General features: G+C 43.0%; 1 protein-coding gene across 1 annotated transcript in view; it reads left to right on the top strand.

The window, feature by feature from the left end:
- The window catches only part of Fyco1 (FYVE and coiled-coil domain containing 1), a 61590-nt gene that overhangs the window by 8873 nt on the left and 33918 nt on the right, over positions 1-18799 (top strand). The window contains exons 2-10 of the mRNA XM_021206683.2: positions 968-1117; positions 4109-4215; positions 5805-5930; positions 10061-10167; positions 11512-11655; positions 13347-13437; positions 14272-16638; positions 17647-17739; positions 18140-18258. Of these exons, the coding sequence (XP_021062342.1) occupies positions 1063-1117; positions 4109-4215; positions 5805-5930; positions 10061-10167; positions 11512-11655; positions 13347-13437; positions 14272-16638; positions 17647-17739; positions 18140-18258 (3209 nt within the window). The 5' untranslated portion in view covers positions 968-1062. The remainder of the gene's footprint in view (positions 1-967; positions 1118-4108; positions 4216-5804; positions 5931-10060; positions 10168-11511; positions 11656-13346; positions 13438-14271; positions 16639-17646; positions 17740-18139; positions 18259-18799) is intronic.

Raw genomic sequence — 18799 nt, 5'->3', positions numbered from 1 at the left:
ACAAGGTAGAAGAGGCTCAAATCTGATAATGGAAGAGCCACCTTTTACTAGGCATACCATGCTGTTCCTGTCAGAAGCCCTAGGGTATGTATCCCCTGCTTCTTGGACCCCCAAACCCTGCCTGCTAGAAGTTTCTGACTATTCCTTAGGAAGAAATATAAGAAATATGGCTCTGAGCAGATCTGGCTCCGCAGGGTTTAGAGGTGTCAGAATCTGAGGTAAGCAGGTCTGACCTCTGTGGGAAAACATGAGGGAACCACTGGAGACTTTTCTGAGGATTAAATATGAGGCAGTTTTGTCCCAAGAGACAGGAAGAATAGCTTGGAAAGAACCAGCTTTGCTTTTAAGTTGATCTTGCTTCTTTTTAAATATACTTTAGTTAGGGTTTCTGTTACTGTGATAAAGAATGTGCCCAAAAGCAACATGGGGAGGAAAGAGTTTATTTTATCTTAAAATTCTCCAGTCATACTTTGTCACTGAGGGAAGCCAGACAGGAACCTGGAGGCAAGAACAGGAGCAGAAGCCATGGACTACTTCTGACTGACTTGCTTCTCATGACTTGCTCAGCCTGCTCTCTTGTACCATCCAGAAACACCTGCACAGGTAGCACGAACCACAATGGGATGAGCCTTCCTATATCAATAACTAATCTAAAAAATGCCCCAGAGACTTGTCCACAGGCCAGTCTAAAGGACATTTTCTCACTCGTGGCTCCTTCTTCAATAATTGTAGCCTGTGTCATGTTGACAAACAAAAACAAAAACAAAACAAAACAAAAAAACCACAGAACAGTCTAAAATCAAGTCATGATTCAGAATATAAGTATATCAGAAGCAAACCTGAGAGTACCTGCTAACAAGATTCACACAGATCAAACCATCTCCTTAAGGAAAGATACCTGATGAGTCCTTATACCCAAAGTGAAGGTCCTCTATACTCTATAAACTGTGGTCTATTCCCTGTACAGGTGCTACCATGGAGTTTGACCATTGCTGACTGGCAGCCACACCGCACTGAAGTGATAGCCTGCTTGGACCTACACATCTAAGAAAAAGGAAAACCATGGCTTCTAGCAGCACTGAGACCCAGCTCCAGAGGATCATCCGTGATCTACAAGGTCTGGTTGAGTGGCTAGTTTTAAGGAACTTGGGCTTGTACCTTGCCTATTGATAGTCAGAATTCAGCCCTCTCCTTGTTCACACGCCGAGTAATTCGAGCCCTCAGGACAGACACATCATATTGAAATATTTGGTTTTCAGATATTCAGTCTCTGTGCAAATGGGAAGGCTTACCTCACACACCTTTCAGAACAATATAGGTAGTTTGTGAACAAAATCAAATACCACTAAGAGGGCTGGTTTCAGTTGGTATGTGTGCTTTAAGCTGCCTAGGTGCCTTTTATGGAATCACCCCATCTCACTCCTTGCCAGGCTTTGGTGAGCTTGGGTTTTGTTTTTTGTTTTTGATTTTTTTAAAGATTTATTTATTTATTTTATGTATATGAGTATACAGTGTAGCTGTACAGATAGTTGTGAGCCTTCATCTGGTTGTTGGGAATTGAATTTAGGACCTCTGCTCGCTCCAGTCAACCCTGCTCACTCCGTCCCTGCTTGCTCCAGCCCAAAGATTTATTATTATAAATAAGTACACTATAGCTGTCTTAAGACGCAACAGGCATCAGATCTCATTATGGGTGGTTATGAGCCACCATGTGGTTGTTGGGATTTGAACTCAGGACCTTTGGAAGAAAAGTCAGTGCTCTTACCAACTGAGCCATCTCACCATCCCCTGAGCTTGGGTTTTAAGGGGAGAAACATTCTCCTTTTTAAACAGGAAGGTGAGAAACTTGGAGGTTTCATGTTGTATCTCCCCACACCAGCCCCCCAGCCACTGGTGGCCATTTCCCCATGCATTTTAGTCCTAGGTCTGCTTACCTCCTGGCTTCCTGAGGGAGCCACTTGGATTTATAACCACTGGAGAAAGGTAAGGGTGGGGAAATAGTCAAAACTGCAGCTAGACCTTGACAGAATAATAGCGTTTCTGTGGACAGTGGGAGTCCAAGTTTTACTCTTCTAAATGACTTCCCAAGGACATCTCTCAGCCCTACTACTGCCAGGGTTGATTTTATAAGCCTCTGGAGCTCCAGCACATTTGCCACAGATCTGTGCCTGCAGCTGTCTGAGTGACACTTCCCTGACAACCTAGAATCTGGGTTCCTGACTGCTGGGGCTGAACAAACACTAGAAATCTTGCAGTAAAGGCTGTTGGTCTAGGATAGCCTCAGTGCAGTTCACAGTCCACATCTTAGATCCAAAGCCAACAAGGTCCAACCCACTCTCTCAGATTTGCTCTTTATAGTGCTTTGGGCCCTCTGATGGCTAAAGCATGTTAAGTGCCCATTATCTCAAAGGCAGACCAAAGGTGTTCCAGATCTAGATTTTGTTTGATTTTTATAATATTTTTTAATATTTTGCAATTTTGTAATATTTTACTGGTTAAACATCCCTAATTTAAAACTCTGAAATGCACAAAAGTCCAAAACTTTTGAGTTGTGTTTTGTTTCACGTGCATATGACATTGCTGTGCATACAGTTTATTGATAGTAACCTATGGAATCTTCTTGTTTGGTCCTAAGAGGTAAGTGCTATTAATGCTACCATTTTCCAGTGAAGGAAATAGGAACAGTAGTGTATCTGACTTACCTATTATCACAGAACCACTGTGGAACAAAGCTTGGAGTTATTACAGCACCAGTCTTAGCTCATGACCACATTAGACTTTCAGCTAAAATGTTTAGTGTTTTTTGTTTTGTTTTAATTTATACAGATATACAGAGAAAAATAACTGTCCATTTGGGCAAATCCATGTTTACCTTTAAAAGTTTTACTACAAGGTAGTCTTTTCTGTGTCACAGTGGCTAGTTTTCAAAGATAGCCTTCTGTACCATATTACCCTCACAGAAATCTCAGAGTTGATTCCATAGTCTTGAAACCTACATCCTGTCCTCAAACCCAACCAACAAATAAAGGGAGCAAACCACACACTGGAGAGGTAAAGACACCAATGTCTGCATAGAGCTCTGGTGTTTACCAACAGGATCTTAAGCTGAGTCTCTGACCCCTGTATCCCTTACCTGTAAAATGGGGGAGTGGGAATGTTGATAATAAGAGATTTCCTAGATTCCATGTTGTATATAATTTTTTCATCTTTTCTCGGTGCTAAAAGTAGAATGTATATTACATACCGTCTCAGGCTTATCATAATAAGGCAGACACTCCACTAATGAAAAGTACATGTAAAGGTCTGACCCTTCTTGGGCACCTAGTCAATAGAAACAGATATTGTTATCATTGTTACTGTTATCTATACTCAATGGGTGCTCCAAAACCCATATTTAAGGCTCCCACTGTTGAAGAGAATGGGACCTTTTAGAGTCTAGTGATGACCAGTGATTGGGGTCATAGCCACTCTATCCTGGCCCCCCCACCTTTTTTTTTTTTCTTTTGCCTATTACTATTCTAAGTCTGCTTTGGTTTGTGATTATACAGTTGATTAATCCACATACCAACCATTTGTTGACTTGCTATATATACATAGTGCTAGATTAGTGGTGGACACATAGAGATGAATTTTAAAAAACAAAACAAAAAAAAACCCACCTGTGCTCAATCAGCAAGCTGTTTCAGTGTCTATGGGGATTTAGTACATTTGATTCTCCTACCTGAAGTTGTATCACCTGAATGTCCTGTGTGTTTCCAAGGTGACACTTACTCCTTGTGCTTCTTCTTTTTTTTTTTTTTAAAGATTTATTTATTTATTATATGTAAGTACACTCCAGAAGAGGGCGTCAGATCCTGTTAGGGATGGTTGTAAGCCACCATGTGGTTGCTGGGATTTGAACTCTGGACCTTCGGAAGAGCAGTTGGATGCTCTTACCCACTGAGCCATCTCACCAACCCACTCCTTGTGCTTCTTGGTGTTATTTCTACTTCTTTCTCAGTCTTACTTTTCAGTACATCTAAGATGCATGCCAATGTTAGAGCTGTTAAAATGTGAAGTAGACAAATGTGTCTCTCTAGTTACATGTTCCTATTTGTTTGTCTTAAAGATGCAGTTACAGAACTAAGTAATGAATTTAAGGAAGGCGGAGAACCAATCACAGATGACAGCACCAGCTTGCACAAGTTTTCTTACAAACTTGAGTATCTTCTGCAAGTAAGTGGCCCCTGTCATGCATTGGTTTTATCAGAGTTGTCTCTCCTTCCCTATTTGAGTGACTGTTATCAGTTTCCAGGATGTGGTTCAGAAAGCACAATGAAGCAGTTAAGCTCTTGTGGTGAGACTAAGAGTCAAAGCAGTCCCAAGAGCTCAGTCCTTCCATATGAGTCAGGATGTTCTGGGAACTGAAAACATTCTTCTGAGATTTAAGCCATTTTAAGGCAAGTCACAGGCCTTTCCAACAAAGCTCTTAACTATAGTGTATTTATTTACACCCTTTGAGAACTTGTTGAACCCTGTAGTGTTTCTCTCTTGCAGACATGATATATGTATATAGCCAGGTATAAAGGCAGTTTCCAAGATGCAGCCTCTCGAAGATTATTCAAGGCCCATTTCAGAGCCTTGCTCCTCAAGAATGGTTACCATGGGGCTGGCTATTTGTGAATCAGGGTTAGTCAAGCAAACAGTATTTTAACATCTTCATGGTATAACTTTTGTGTCTGGTTAGTTTGACCTAGACAACTGTGCTGATTTGGGAACCACATGCTTTTGAAACAGGGAGGAAAAAAAATGGACCTGCAGTCATTTTATCAAAATTGTATGAGATGTATCTGGGTTTTGTTTTGTGTTATCTAGATTTGATAGTCGCAAACATGAATCATGCCTCCATTACCAGGGGGAAATGCTATAAATGAGAGATACCTACCATACCTTACAGTGTCACATGCCACCAAAGAACATAGGGTGAGAGGTGTTAGAAGTAATGCCAGGCGTGGAAATAGTCACCTTATGCTTCCTGCTAGTTCTTTGTTTGACACTAGCTGATTATGAGGGTTTGCCTTGTTTGTTTCTCTTTCCCAGATAAGCCCATTTTGGTTTTGGATTTGAAAGTACTCAGCACTGATACTCATTTTGGTTTTTCATGTACTTTAAAACAGTGTTGACACGTGAGAGTTGAAGAATGGATAAGAAGCCATTGCCTAGGTTCTCTGAGTTACAATACAGTCAACACGTTGAATATTAACATAAGACTCTTCAATTGAATTTCCTTATCATATTGGAGGTTTTCCACCAAACTGTGGTGGTAATCCTTAAGAGGATAAGTCTTTCTCTCTCTCTCTCTCTCTCTCTCTCTCTCTCTCTCTCTCTCTCTCTCTCTCTTGCCCCTTTCATTACTTTTCTTTTCTCCTTCTTGCCTTTCTTTCTCCCTCCCTTGCTTGCTTGCTTTTTTATTTAAATTAATCAGTCAGTCATCTATCTATCTTGCATCACTGGAACTATAATTTCGGCTTTTTATATGCTAGAAAAGTACCAATAGAAAAATCTTTTGGGATAACTATTATTTCTAAATCATTAGTTATATAACCTTGAGCTGGTGTTTAGTAGCCTCTTCCACATCTGAAGTTTATGCATTAAAACACTCTTGTTTTGAGATTAGCATACTCTGAGTTGCCAATAAATCAAAATAAAATCATCAAGAGGCCTCCCCCAGTGCTTGTCCCTAGGAAGCTAGTAATGTTTATCACATTAGGGGGGCATGTACAACAGTAGTCTCAGACTTCCTGCCTGTTCCTTTCTTTGCACAGTTTGATCAGAAGGAGAAAGCTAGCCTCCTGGGTAGCAAGAAAGACTACTGGGATTACTTCTGTGCGTGCCTAGCCAAGGTGAAAGGAGCAAATGATGGGATTCGATTTGTCAGGTCCATCTCTGAGGTAAGCCATGCTATGAAGGTAAGGGTCACCTGTCTTCCACTGGCCTGCCTAAAGCTTCTTTGTGAATATTCTTATACACATAGCTAGGTATGTCATGAACTCTATGGGTGATTAAGAAGCCAAGAAATCTAGTCCAGGCATACTGGGTACCTGTTGTGTGGTTCAAGCTTATGGAAACTATCTGAATTTAGACTAAACAGAAATGAGCCAGGTCCTAAATTTCGCTTCCTACCTGAACTGTTCACATTGGAAGTCTCTGTTCATGGAACCCTTTGGAAGTGTGCAACACCACTTCCTTTTTCAAAAATAAAAGAATCATTTTCTTTAAAGTTGCTAAGCCAGACAACTCATTAGGTAAAGGCATTGGCCACCAAGCCTGATGACCTAAGTTTCATCTCTAGAACTCATATGGTAAAGAGAAAAGACCTTCCCCCATGTGCCGTGACACTGGCATGAACACACACACACACACACAATGAATGAATGAGTGAATGAATGAATACCAAAATTTTTTAAGTTGCTAGGCTATCTTGCCAGCAGTTTGCTTAGAAACTTAGATTTGAAGTGAGAAGAATAAGGTAGAGTCTCAAAGATATTTTGAATCATGCAAGGCTGCTAAGTAAGTTTCTACATCCAGTTGGGTGCTTAAGGAAGGGCTGAATGCCCTGGCTTTGACTTAACTATAAAATTCCAAAAATATACACCACATTACACACCTTCTAATTTGCAATCCTGTCTCAAGACCTCTGACAGTTTCTTTAATTGATTTGTCTTGGCTGCCTTGTACCAGAACCTAGAAGGCCCTATGTTGAATACCATAACAGAGTTTGCTCACCACACCATATTGTGAGTAACTAGACCTCAGATGATCTCCTTCATTCCTGTCTTCCAAGCCCATTCCCATCCTCATCACCAATAACTCCCTTCCACTCTCATCATCCCAGTCAACCCAGAAGTAAAGTGCTTATATATGAGAAGCAAGTGAACCCTGAAATTTCAGGAAAGAGGTTGGAAAAGTTTGTGCGTTTTGTCTTGTCAGCATCTCTGACAAGTATGGAATCACTTTAAAATCAGCACATAGGCTATTTGGCTGGCCTCAGAGGCCACGGTGTTGGAGTGTTGGATGTTCTAACATTAACACTCCCAGGCATAGAGCTAGGGTCTTTCTTCTTATAGATGGGAACAGTGTTAAGCACACTGACATCAAAGACTCAATGTATTTTTTACCAGCTGCACCCTCAGAGTCTGCACAAGCAAGGAAAGATGGCAACTCTGAAATGTTTATCCTGCATGTATCTTTAATGTCAATGTAGTATCGGTTGGTCTTGTGAGGTTGGTGAAAAATTCAAGCCTATGATGTAGAGCAGTGTTTAATGTATCAGGAATCTTAGAGACGTTTCCTATTCACTCTTGTGTCCCATTCCTCACACATTGCATCAGCACTGAAGCCTTCAGTCTATGACTTTGGACAGGTGAGCTCTTACAGTAAGTTAGTTTTCATTCCTAGGGTCATGAAGTGATTACTAAGAGACTACTTTTCAGCTATTTTCCTCCTCTCCCCATAAAGCATTCAGACCTTTGAGGCCATGCAGACAAATATTAAAGAAGTTAAGGAAGCTGTGTGCTGACTTCCAGCTTGTTCACACAGGTTTTAGTGACAATTTCCTGTGGGACCAAGTTTAATTATATATGAAAGCTCTGTTCTCTGTCTTGGAATGTCACTAAGTGGGAAAACTGCTGGATATTCAGTACCTTAGTACTCGGGTACCCTTTGGGTCTTCAAGTGTAATGTGAATTTAATAGGTCAGAAGTTTTTATAGGACTCTGCAGCACCTTTTGAGCAGGAGATAACCATTTGGACTAAGATATGTGAATGCTCTAGTAAGCCACTTCTGGAGGCTCAAAATGGGATCTTTCAGGATTGTGTTTCCCTGAAGTATGTGGAGGCCAGCTCTGCTCCAGGCACATAGCACAGCGGTCTACTTTAAAACAGAGGCAGCCCATTTTTCTTGAAGATCTCCTGGCCTGTGCTGCTGTTGTATGTCTTTTCAGTGTTGTTTATATGGGTCTGATTAGATGCTAAGAAAACTGGAAATGAAAGCTGACCCAAAATCTAAAACAATTTTTTAAGGGATATACAGTTAATTTCATTTGTAGTACATAGGAAATAATCCTTTTCCCAAAGGACATTTTAAAATACCTTTAAGTAAGTAGCTAGCTCCCTTTGTATAATCATCTCTTCAACTAATGAGTGCAAATGTTACCATATAAACAGTTGTATTGCCATGTAAGAGGAATAATGACTTACTCCTGCTCTGGGAGCTTGCAGACAAGATTGGTTTTGTGGGCAGAGGTCTCATTAAATTCCATCACTACTTTAGTTTTTGAGAATGTGGATGTGCACCTTGCATAGCTGTTCTTTGCTGCTCAAATGTTGTTCCCACTGAGCACTTTGTTCTCAACTCATGTATCAGAGGAGAAAGTATTTGGACATGGGTGTGACCTCAAGGTTGTTTGTCTTCTAAGCATCTGTTGAGATAACTATTTGGTAGCATACATAGTGTTTTATATCAAGTCAGTCTGCTGCCCACCTCCACTTCAGCCATTATGACTATGTGCAATATGGACATGGAGAAATGTCTTCTGCATTCTGTAGTTATGAGGTTTTGTGTCTTTTAGAACCACTTCATGTTACATTATTTCCTTGAGTCATCAGTAAGAAGATAAATACTTCTGAGTTAAAGGTGTTAACTGCACTGAGATGTTTACAGCATCATCAGTGCCTTAGTGGTATGCCACATACTTCCTGTCTGAATCCAGGGCATCTTGATAGCAGAGAATAGTAAGACCCTTTTGTGACTAAATTACTGTCATTCCTCTCCTACCTCGTTTGACCTTTAAAGGGGTAAGAGAGTGTTGGCCCTGCTTTGTCTACTTGTATCAACAGATATCTGTGGTAAGTCAGAATGTTTTGAATGCCTGGCAGCTTCTATGACTGATTAATTTGCAAACCTGTCTCACATGTCTTCTATGGCAGTTCTATTTAATCCACTTGTCTTGACTGCCATGTGCCCATAGCTAGTAGGGCCCTGCATTGTAGCCTCATTGCAGTGTCTGCCCAACAACGTGTTGTAAGTGACTAAACCTTAGATGGATCCCTTTATGCCTTTATGGTTTGTCATCATAGTCCTTGTAGAGTTATGGACACTTGTTATGGCATCTACTAGGTGACAAGACTTCATGAAAAGCGCTGTTCTCATCCACAGCACACTGATTATGAACAATGAGTTGGCTTATCTGAAAAGAAACAATCCCAATTAGGAAATTATGGATAGATACATGGGGAGGTTGGTGGCTTTATCTCAATAATAGAGACAAAAAGAGGCTGTTATTCATCTGGCAATACCTTTGCAAAGCTCCCCTTATACAACTCCACTGTTTTTTCTGTTCTTCCCCTTTCTATACATTCCTCTGAGGCCTCTGAGGCCTCTCTCCCTGAGCCTGCCCTACCCCAACCCCCCCTCCCCAGTATGTTAAGACCTGCACCAGAAAATCTTTTTTTTTTTTTTGGGGGGGGGGGGTTCGAGACAGGGTTTCTCTGTGTAGCCCTGGCTGTCCTGGAACTCACTTTGTAGACCAGGCTGGCCTCGAACTCAGAAATCCGCCTGCCTCTGCCTCCCAAGTGCTGGGATTAAAGGCGTGTGCCACCACGCCCGGCGCACCAGAAAAATCTTAACATCCCTTTCTCCTGTAGCTTCTATGTGAGAAACCATTCAGCTACCTCCAGATTTCACTCCTTACTCCAGATTAAATCAAGGAGTTTCCTGTCTGACTCAGAGATTCTGATGGAAAGAGGAGCAAGAGTGACTCCATCAAGTATTCAGGTGTTTGAGTCGCCTTGATATATCTTTTCAACACCTGTTTGCTATAGGCTATTTTCAGATGTCCTGGGATAAGCAGCCCCACTTCAGGCTACACTCTAGAGTGACAATGCCAAATGTTTTGTATCCTTTGAGGGGTATGACGGCTGCTACTGTCAGAATAGGGTTGAATGGCATGTTTTGTCCTGTATGTGGCCTTTGCTAATCCTCCATGAGGCAGGTGCTTATCTCAATATAATCTGTTTTCAGCTCCGAACGTCTCTGGGAAAAGGGAGAGCCTTCATTCGCTACTCTTTGGTACACCAGAGGTTGGCAGACACTTTGCAGCAGTGTTTCATGAACACTAAAGTAACCAGGTAATTGCAAGTCTGTGCTGGACTTAACCTTATAGAACTGATAAACAGAAATTATGTCAGCCAAACTAGAATGTTAGTGGCAGGTGCCTCTAGTTTCCTTCTACATCCATTATTCTTTGTACTTCTTACCTGTCTATGAACATGTAGGCAAAAGTGAGGAAGAAGGGACGACTATCTTTAGTTCTCTCATGTGCTCAACTGTGATACTAGAGCTTAGAGCCAGATCCCTTAACTCCTGATGCCGTGTGTCTTTCCCTGGTGGGTAGTAGCTCACTGGGGCCAGTGTTCCTTTCCTCCCAGAAGAATTACCTGTCGAGTTTTCCTTCACTTATCCTAAGCCTCCACCTATCACAGAGTCAGTACCCATCAGCATATCAGGGCTCCTTGGAGACTGAAGAGCAATTGCTGTGAGTCTAGGCTGTCCACATGTCAGCCTTTGTATCTCTTAAGTGTGATGGCCTCACCAGGAAACAGTAAAGGAAGGAGAGAGGTGGGCCTGAGTAGATGAAGGTAAGGGGGCATCAGATAAAGATGTAGATCTGGGGCCACGAGGCCACACACCTTGGCTTGCCCAGCATTCCTTTTCTAGTTCTACTCTGCTTCTCTCTAGATATTTGAGTTAATGAAAGAAAGCGCTTTTGAATTTAAAACCAACAGGCAAAATCTTTAGCTTTATTTTGTCACCTTTAAGGTTGACTTACATAAAGGAATAGTTCTTATACATGTGACAGGCTTGTGAGTTAAAAAAAAATATTTGTACATTTGATTTGAAGAGTATATTGCTCTAGGTATTTGGTAAAGACTGCCATAAGTAGTTCAGTATCACAGACCACAAATATCAGCCAGGTAGTTCTTTTAACTCATCAGTGCTATCTTTTTAATTTATTACTGCTTCATGTCAAATGAATAAATGTGCATACATTTCTCGATAGACATTTGTTCTTTGGCTGTTAATTTAATGTCTGAATAGAAATGAGAAATGAGCCCAGTGTGTCACATTGCATTCTGTGAAAGCTGAGGTTATCTTCTCAAAAGGAAGTGTCCTGTCTTCTGCAGTTTCCCTTTCCTGGCGAGTCACAGAGATTTGAATATCTCAAATCCTTTGGAAGAAAACAGATATTATATAAATAGTAAGCATCCAGATCATTGTAACAGTTTCTTTGAAGTAAAGAATGTTTATTGAGAACCCATGGTCTGGCAGTAAAAGATCAAATGATTTGCTTGGTTTTTGATTTAGTAACATGAGTCACTGGATTTGATAAAGCAGAACCACACAGGACAGTCTTTAGTAGATTCATTCTTTGCTTATCCTATTCAGTTCACATAGTATTTTGTTTTCTGCAGTGACTGGTATTATGCAAGAAGCCCCTTCCTGAAGCCAAAGCTGAGCTCTGACATTGTGGGTCAACTATATGAGCTGACTGAGGTTCAGTTTGATCTAGCATCAAGAGGCTATGACTTGGATGCCGCCTGGCCAACATTTGCCAGGTACTTTGGGGAACTGCTTTCTCTTAGAAGTGGAGGGAAGGGATGCTCAGCCTTTTGAAGACATCTGCACAGCCATTTTGCTTGCTCAGAAAATTATACATAGCTTCACAACTATTTTTTTTTCCTTCCCGTTTATTCTTGGACTTTTTGGTTAGTGTTGGATTTTTGTTTGTTTTTGTTTGAGGGGCTTGTTTTGTTGTTACTCAGTAGCTTACAGTCTATCATTATTTGGTAGCTTAACTTGCCCATATTTGTTCAATGGGAGACCTTTCAGGCTGATACTTGTGGGGTTTCTTTCTTCTGTCTGATATATTCTTTTAAATATAGTAGATATAACTAAGGCCCCACTCTACTGCTGTCATTCTCCTTTATTTCCAGAAGTAAACACAGCACCACGGTTGATGCATATTAATAGCAAGGCTTTTTTTCTACTATATGTACATTTATCCATAAATATTTTATGATAATGTATATGTTCTATGTAGTATATATTTTCAAAATGTTGTACATCATAAGAAAACTATTATTTCATACTTGCCTTTTTATTTCACATTGTTTAGTTTTACTTGTGCATACACTTGTAGTTCTATGGCTTTGAGGTAGAAGCAAGCCATAGCAGTATGCAAAGCAACTTTGCCCATCCATATCTTTACCTATTCTATGGCAGCTTTCATGCAGGAGTAGTTGTGATATAGACCATATATTTCACAAGCTCAAAATGTTCACAGCCTAGCAGACCCACAATGTAGAATATTCTACTACATATTTAACCATAACCGGGCGTGACACCCTCTGGTGGAGTTAGGCTAGTTCCATGTTTTCACAGTGATAATGTACCAAGAGTTTCCTTCCTTTCTCCATCCTTCATCCTCTTCTGGCCTCCACATACCCCCATACATACATCACACATAAAAATAAATCTTTAAATTTAAAAAGAGTCTGAAACTCTTCCTTTCAGGAAAGTTAAAAGGGAGATGTTTATCTCATAGTTTTAGAGGCTGAAGGCCTAAGTAACATGGTCCAGCCTCTGGCAAGAGAGCCCTTAGACTATCATTTCAGAATAGGTAGAATGTGGAATGGAGATGGGGTGTATTCTATGCAGTAGTAAGAGATCACATGTCCAAAGTAGTAAGCCAGAGGTTAGAGTCCCATCGTGTCTTCCAACTGCACAATCCCAAGTTGATCTAAGGACTTATATTAGCCATACTTCTTAAAGGTTCCACTATCTGTCTGTTCCACCACTTTAAGGACCATCTTCCAATATGGAAGGCCTATACTCCCATATTCCTGTTCTTTATTAAAGGAAATTAGTACAGAAACTTAAAACAGGGAAGGAACCTAGAGTTGAAAGCTGAACCAGAAGCCATGAAGTAATGGTACTTAATGGCTTGCTTCACATGGCTTTCTTATAGAACCCAGGACTAAGAGCCCAGAGATGGCACCACCCAGAGTGGACTAAGCCCTCCCCTATTGATCACTAATTGAGAAAATGCCTTACAACTGGATCTGATGGAGACATTTCCTCAACTGAGATTCCTTTCTTTCTCATGACTCTAGCTTGTGTTGACACACAAAACCAGCCAGTACACCTAGTAACTATCAACACCACTGCCTATGTGTATGTTTGCGTATATGTATGTACCTGTGTTTGTTTATCTGAATACAAGTGTGTCTGTTCTGTGGCCCCACAGGAGGACGCTAGCCACCAGCCCATCTGCTTACATGTGGAAACCCCCCAGCCGAAGCTCCAGCATGAGTAGTTTAGTGAGCAACTACTTGCAGGTAATGTCAGGAAGGCTGGGATTAGTAGGGTGACCAGGTAATCTTCTCAAGCACTTGTTGTTCTAGAGTAATATAACCCCTCAAACCAAATCCTTTATGTCCTGGAATTTAGATTTTTTTACAGCCAGATAAAATTGAGATCCTTTTAAAACTGAACTCTTAAAATATTTAAAGTATCTTACAGGGTGTAGTTTAGCGCTGAGGTTTGAATTGACCCTGTCACCTACTGTATCCAACTAAGGGGAAATTACCTAACTTTGAAGCTTCAACTCTTTCTTCTATAAGTGGGATTAATAAAATCTTCCTGGTCCTAAGTAGAGGAGCAAGTGAAAGAGTGCTTAAGAACAATGGATCAGGAAATCCTAACTTTTTTAGAAATGTGAACCTATTATAACTATATAATAGTTTATTTGCAGTACAAAAATACTCATTATATCTAAAGAACATTAAAAATATAAAAGACTACTCTTTGGCCTCATTTTGTGATTTTTATCATGCCGTGGTGCTGTGAGTATAATACAGTGGGTTAACCAAAATTTTAGGGTAACTGAGTTTAGATTCTGTAAGAGCCAATATCCTTTAAACTCATAAAGCTGATGGAGGCTAGATAGAGATGTGAGTCTGCTTATCAGTAGGGTTTGTGGGACAATGAATGTGCTCTGACCTTTTGTCAGGTGCTTTGAACATAGGTGCTCTGGTCCTTGGACTAGCTCTAAAAATTTTCCTTAGGTTAGGTAATTCCTTTGTTTTTATCCTACTTTCATTGAATACAAAAAAAGTATCCAAATAGCTGGACAACATCATTTCAAGATCCTGTCTTTTACTTCCTTGTAGACTCAGGAGATGGCCTCCAGTCTTGACCTGAATAGTTCTCTAAACAATGAAGCACTAGAAAGCTTCGATGAGATGCGGCTGGAGCTGGACCAATTGGAGGTTCGGGAGAAACAGCTACAAGAACATGTACAGCAGCTAGACAGGGAGAATCAAGAACTTCGAATGATGATCAGCAGGCAAGGGGGACAGCTTCAGGTAGAGAAGGAGATGGGGTACCTTGCAGTCGAGGATAGCATTGGCCTTGTGAACCTGGTAGCAGAGCTCCACAAGCAAGGGAAAGTCACCCAGGCCACAGTGAAGAAGCTACAAACTTGTCTGCAGGCCCTGGAGCTAAATGTAGACAAGAAAGAGTACAGCCACTCAGCCTTGCAGCTTGAGAACATGGCAAAGGAGCTTGATGCTATAAGAGAGTCCTTGGGTAGGAAGAACCAGCTTCTGGCCAGTCTTTCAGAATGCCTCGCTAGGGCAGAGAAAAGGGAAAATCTGCCTCCAAACACAAAGCTTCATCAAGAGCCAGTTCCTACTGAACTGGCGCTGAAGTTCCAGGAGCTGAAGGGAAAACTTCAAGCCCTAGAAGGAGAGAACACCAAGGCCCAGGAGCTAAACAGGCAGCAGAGTATCAAGCTAGAGCAAATGGCCAAGGAACTACGGCTGAAGGAGGAGGCCCGGGCTAGCCTAGAACATTTAGTGAAGGATATGGTCCCACTTCAGGAAGAGCTGTCTGGAAAGAAGCAAGAGTCAGCTCAGCTCCGACGACAGCTTCAGGAATCCCTGGCCCACTTGAGCTCTGTGGAGGAGGAGCTGACTGAAGCCAGGCAGCAGGAAAAGCAGCATCGAGAAGAAAAGCAGCTACTGGAGCAGGAAGCCAAGTCTCTGACATGGCAGCTGCAGCTCCTAGAGACCCAACTAGGACAGGTGAGTCAGCTTGTAAGTGACCTGGAGGAGCAGAAGAAGCAGCTCATGCAGGACAGAGACCACCTCAGCCAGAAAGTAAGCACACTAGAGCAGCTAGCTGAGGCACATGGGACAAGTAAGAGTAAAGAGGCTGTGGCTTCCTTGAGCTTTGTCCCACCACAGTCTAGGGAGATGCCAGAAAAGGGGCAGCAGTGCCTCCAGGAAGAACAGGTAAACAATACCACAGTGTCAGAGGCAGACCAGGAGGAGTTGCAAAAGGTCAACCAGGAGCTACAGAAGGAGCTGCAGAACATGGCTGTCCGCAACCAGCTCCTAGAAGGCAAACTGCAGGCCTTGCAAACTGACTATAAGGCACTGCAGCAGCGAGAGGCAGCAATCCAGGGCTCTTTAGCCTCCCTGGAAGCTGAGCAGGCTAGCATCCGGCACCTGGGAAACCAGATGGAAGCAAGCCTCCTGGCTGTGAGGAAAGCCAAAGAGACTATGAAAGCCCAGGTGGCAGAGAAGGAGGCTGCCCTGCAGAGTAAGGAGAGTGAGTGCCAGAGGCTGCAGGAAGAGGCAGATCAGTGCCGGCTTCAGACAGAGGCCCAGGCCCAGGAGCTCAAAGCTCTTGAGAACCAGTGCCAGCAGCAGATTCAGCTGATTGAGGTCCTCTCTGCAGAAAAAGGCCAACAGGGACTCAGCCTGCCCCAAGTCAACTCTGACCAACTGGCCCTGTCTCAAGCACAGCTGGAAATTCACCAGGGGGAAGCCCAGCGGTTACAGAATGAGGTGGTGGACCTCCAGGCCAAGCTCCAGGTGGCCCTAGGTGATCGAGACAAGTTACAGAGCCAGCTGGGTGTGGCTGAGACAGTTCTAAGGGAGCACAAGACCCTAGTGCAACAACTGAAAGAGCAGAATGAAGCCCTCAACAGGGCCCATGTTCAGGAGCTGCTTCAGTGCTCAGAGAGAGAGGGGATACTACAGGAGGAGAGCATCTACAAGGCCCAGAAGCAGGAACAAGAGCTACAAGCCCTGAAGGCAGAGCTGTCACAGGTGAGGTGCAGCTCTGAAGGAGCCCACCTGGAACATGCAGAGCTACAGGACCAGCTGCACCGAGCCAACACAGACACAGCTGAGCTTGGCATACAGGTCTGTGCACTGACAGCTGAGAAGGATCGGATGGAGGGGGCCCTGGCCAGCTTAGCCCAGGAGCTCCAGGACTCCAAAGAAGCAGCACTACAGGAACGAAAGGGCTTGGAGCTCCAAGTGATGCAACTTCAGCAAGAGAAGGAGAGGTTGCAGGAAAAGGTGAAGGCAGCTGAGGAGGCAGCCAGTTCATTCTCTGGTCTGCAGGCACAGCTGGCCCAGGCTGAGCAGCTGGCCCAGAGCCTCCAAGAGACTGCACACCAGGAACAAGATGCCCTCAAGTTCCAACTAAGTGCTGAGATTATGGACCACCAGAACAGATTAAAGGTAAGTTCAGCTTTAGCCATCTCTCTAGGTATACCTTGTGGCAACATAATTAGATGGCCCTGCAGCAAGAAAAGGCAAAAACCAAAGAGTACCCTAGTTCCATTCAATTGTAGTAGCTCACATTTCTTTACACAAATACATGAGGCAGAGCATGGGCAGCAGTGCCTTCTCATGGATCCTCCACTTAGGCTGTGGCATATGTTGGCCCTCACAGAACTTTTTTAAAATTAGAAGTCAGTAGTGACAGAGCAGGATATGCACAAATTCAGTTTTGTGGTTTCTTTTGAATTCTCAGCGGATCTAATAGCCCATTTGCAAATCCCCACAAGGCAATAGTAGCTCAAAGAGTACACATAGTCTGCTGCTGCTTCCCCTGTTGTGTGTTTGTGTACAGCCCATTCCACACATAAGTTTCAGCCTTTAGCTCTGCCTTTTCTTTTGGAGCTCCACCTTCCATAGGGTCACCAGTCTGTGACAGCTCTTGAATCCTGGCTCTGGTTCTTACTATAACAATCAGCTTCTCTGATGGCTTTCAGGGTGTAGGGAACTGGCTCAGTTTAGAAAAGCAAGACCCTTAAAGCAGACAAATCTGTGAAGCCCTAGTAGACCATGAGCCTTGGATACTTCATGAAGAAAAGGGGCTAAAGAATGAAAAATGAGAATATAAACAACCACACTACTTTGATTTCTAGTGTGTATCACTAGTAGGTCAAGCCTCTGCTTTCAGCCTACTCTACATGCTCTCCTACCCTTTCCTAAACGTGCCCTCCCGACCCCATGAGGCTCATGGGCCACTATTCCACTTGCAGAAATTGTTTGAGGAACAAGCTGAGCCTCTTTTCCTAGTAAACTTGCAAGTATTTTGTTACCAGTAGAGGAAAAAACTTGTTGGGACACTTGTTTTAAGAAACAGTGCAGTCTTAGTTTTAGAAACCATTTGGGTGATAAAAGTGAAGGAGTCTCAGAGCAAGAACCCCTCTCTCATGACGCCTTTCTTATCCTTTCCAGACAGCCAATGAAGAGTGTGGGAGCCTCAGGGCCCAGCTAGAAGAACAAGGCCAACAGCTGCAAATGACTAAGGAGGCTGTGCAGGAACTGGAGGTGAGCCTGGCAGGTGTGCTATCAAGGAAAGATGTTTCTCACAACGCTGTCAGTTGTCAAACTAAGACAGTCATTGATTTAGACAATATCACAAGTCAATGCCATAATGCCCTTCCATTCCCTGGACTTTGGGCTAAAAGGAAATTGTTCTTAGTCACATCTGATGGCATTCTCTAGTGTCAATAAATGGCACTTGTCCCACCAGTAACCACCGTGCCACCTGCACTCCAGCACCCCACTGTAGAGGAGGTCATGCCTCGCCAATATATAACAAAGGTTTCTGGCCTCATGAGCTTCAGCACAAAGAGGCCTTGCCAGGCAGTGTGAATAGCATACCGATCTCTTCCTCCACGGAGGGTAAACTTTAAGCTTTGTGTTTTCCCCTGATGTCCTATTCTAGATCACCAAGGCAGCCATGGAGGAGAAGCTGAATTGCACCAGTAGCCACCTTGCAGAGTGCCAGGCCTCCTTGTTGCACAAAGATGAAGAAAGCACTATGCTTCGAACCAGCCTAGAAAGGTCAGTCACTGGGACACCCATACAGCTGCTGGTAGTTTCAGGGAGTGGGTAGGTTTACTCATTTTAGAAAATCAGCCACTTGCACTAGATGAGGAAGTCCTGCAAAAGTCATGCCACCAGAAAACACAGGAGCCAGAAGCTTGCCGCCGAAAAGATGGCCATCTTCTGCAATAGTCCACAGGGGACAGGGTGCTTTTCATCTGGGTCAGCTTTTTACCTTCAGCAAGGCACACATTTTTGCAGGAGCTTTTGGGGAGCCTAGCCTGGGGTTCAGTAATAAAGACATGGAGACATCTGTAGAGTATAAGGCTGCTACCCTGTTTCTCAGGCAGTCCCTCAGCTACTCATATAGCGCCACCAGGCCTCCCTGCCTGGTTCAGGAGAGTGGAAGACTTACTGCTAAGAGCCCCAGCACCCTCCCCAAGGCAGAAAGTCCCCAAAACAGCAGAGACACGGTCCCTTTTTGTAACCACTTCTGAGAGACCACACCTCTTTTATGTCCTGACTCTTCTCTCCTGCTTATCCTCCATCACTGCTTCAT

Source organism: Mus pahari, chromosome 10 (genome assembly GCF_900095145.1).
Source record: "Mus pahari chromosome 10, PAHARI_EIJ_v1.1, whole genome shotgun sequence".
Classification (NCBI taxonomy): domain Eukaryota; kingdom Metazoa; phylum Chordata; class Mammalia; order Rodentia; family Muridae; genus Mus; species Mus pahari.
The sequence above is the reverse complement of the archived record's forward strand: the minus strand, read 5'-3'. Positions and strand labels throughout refer to the sequence as shown.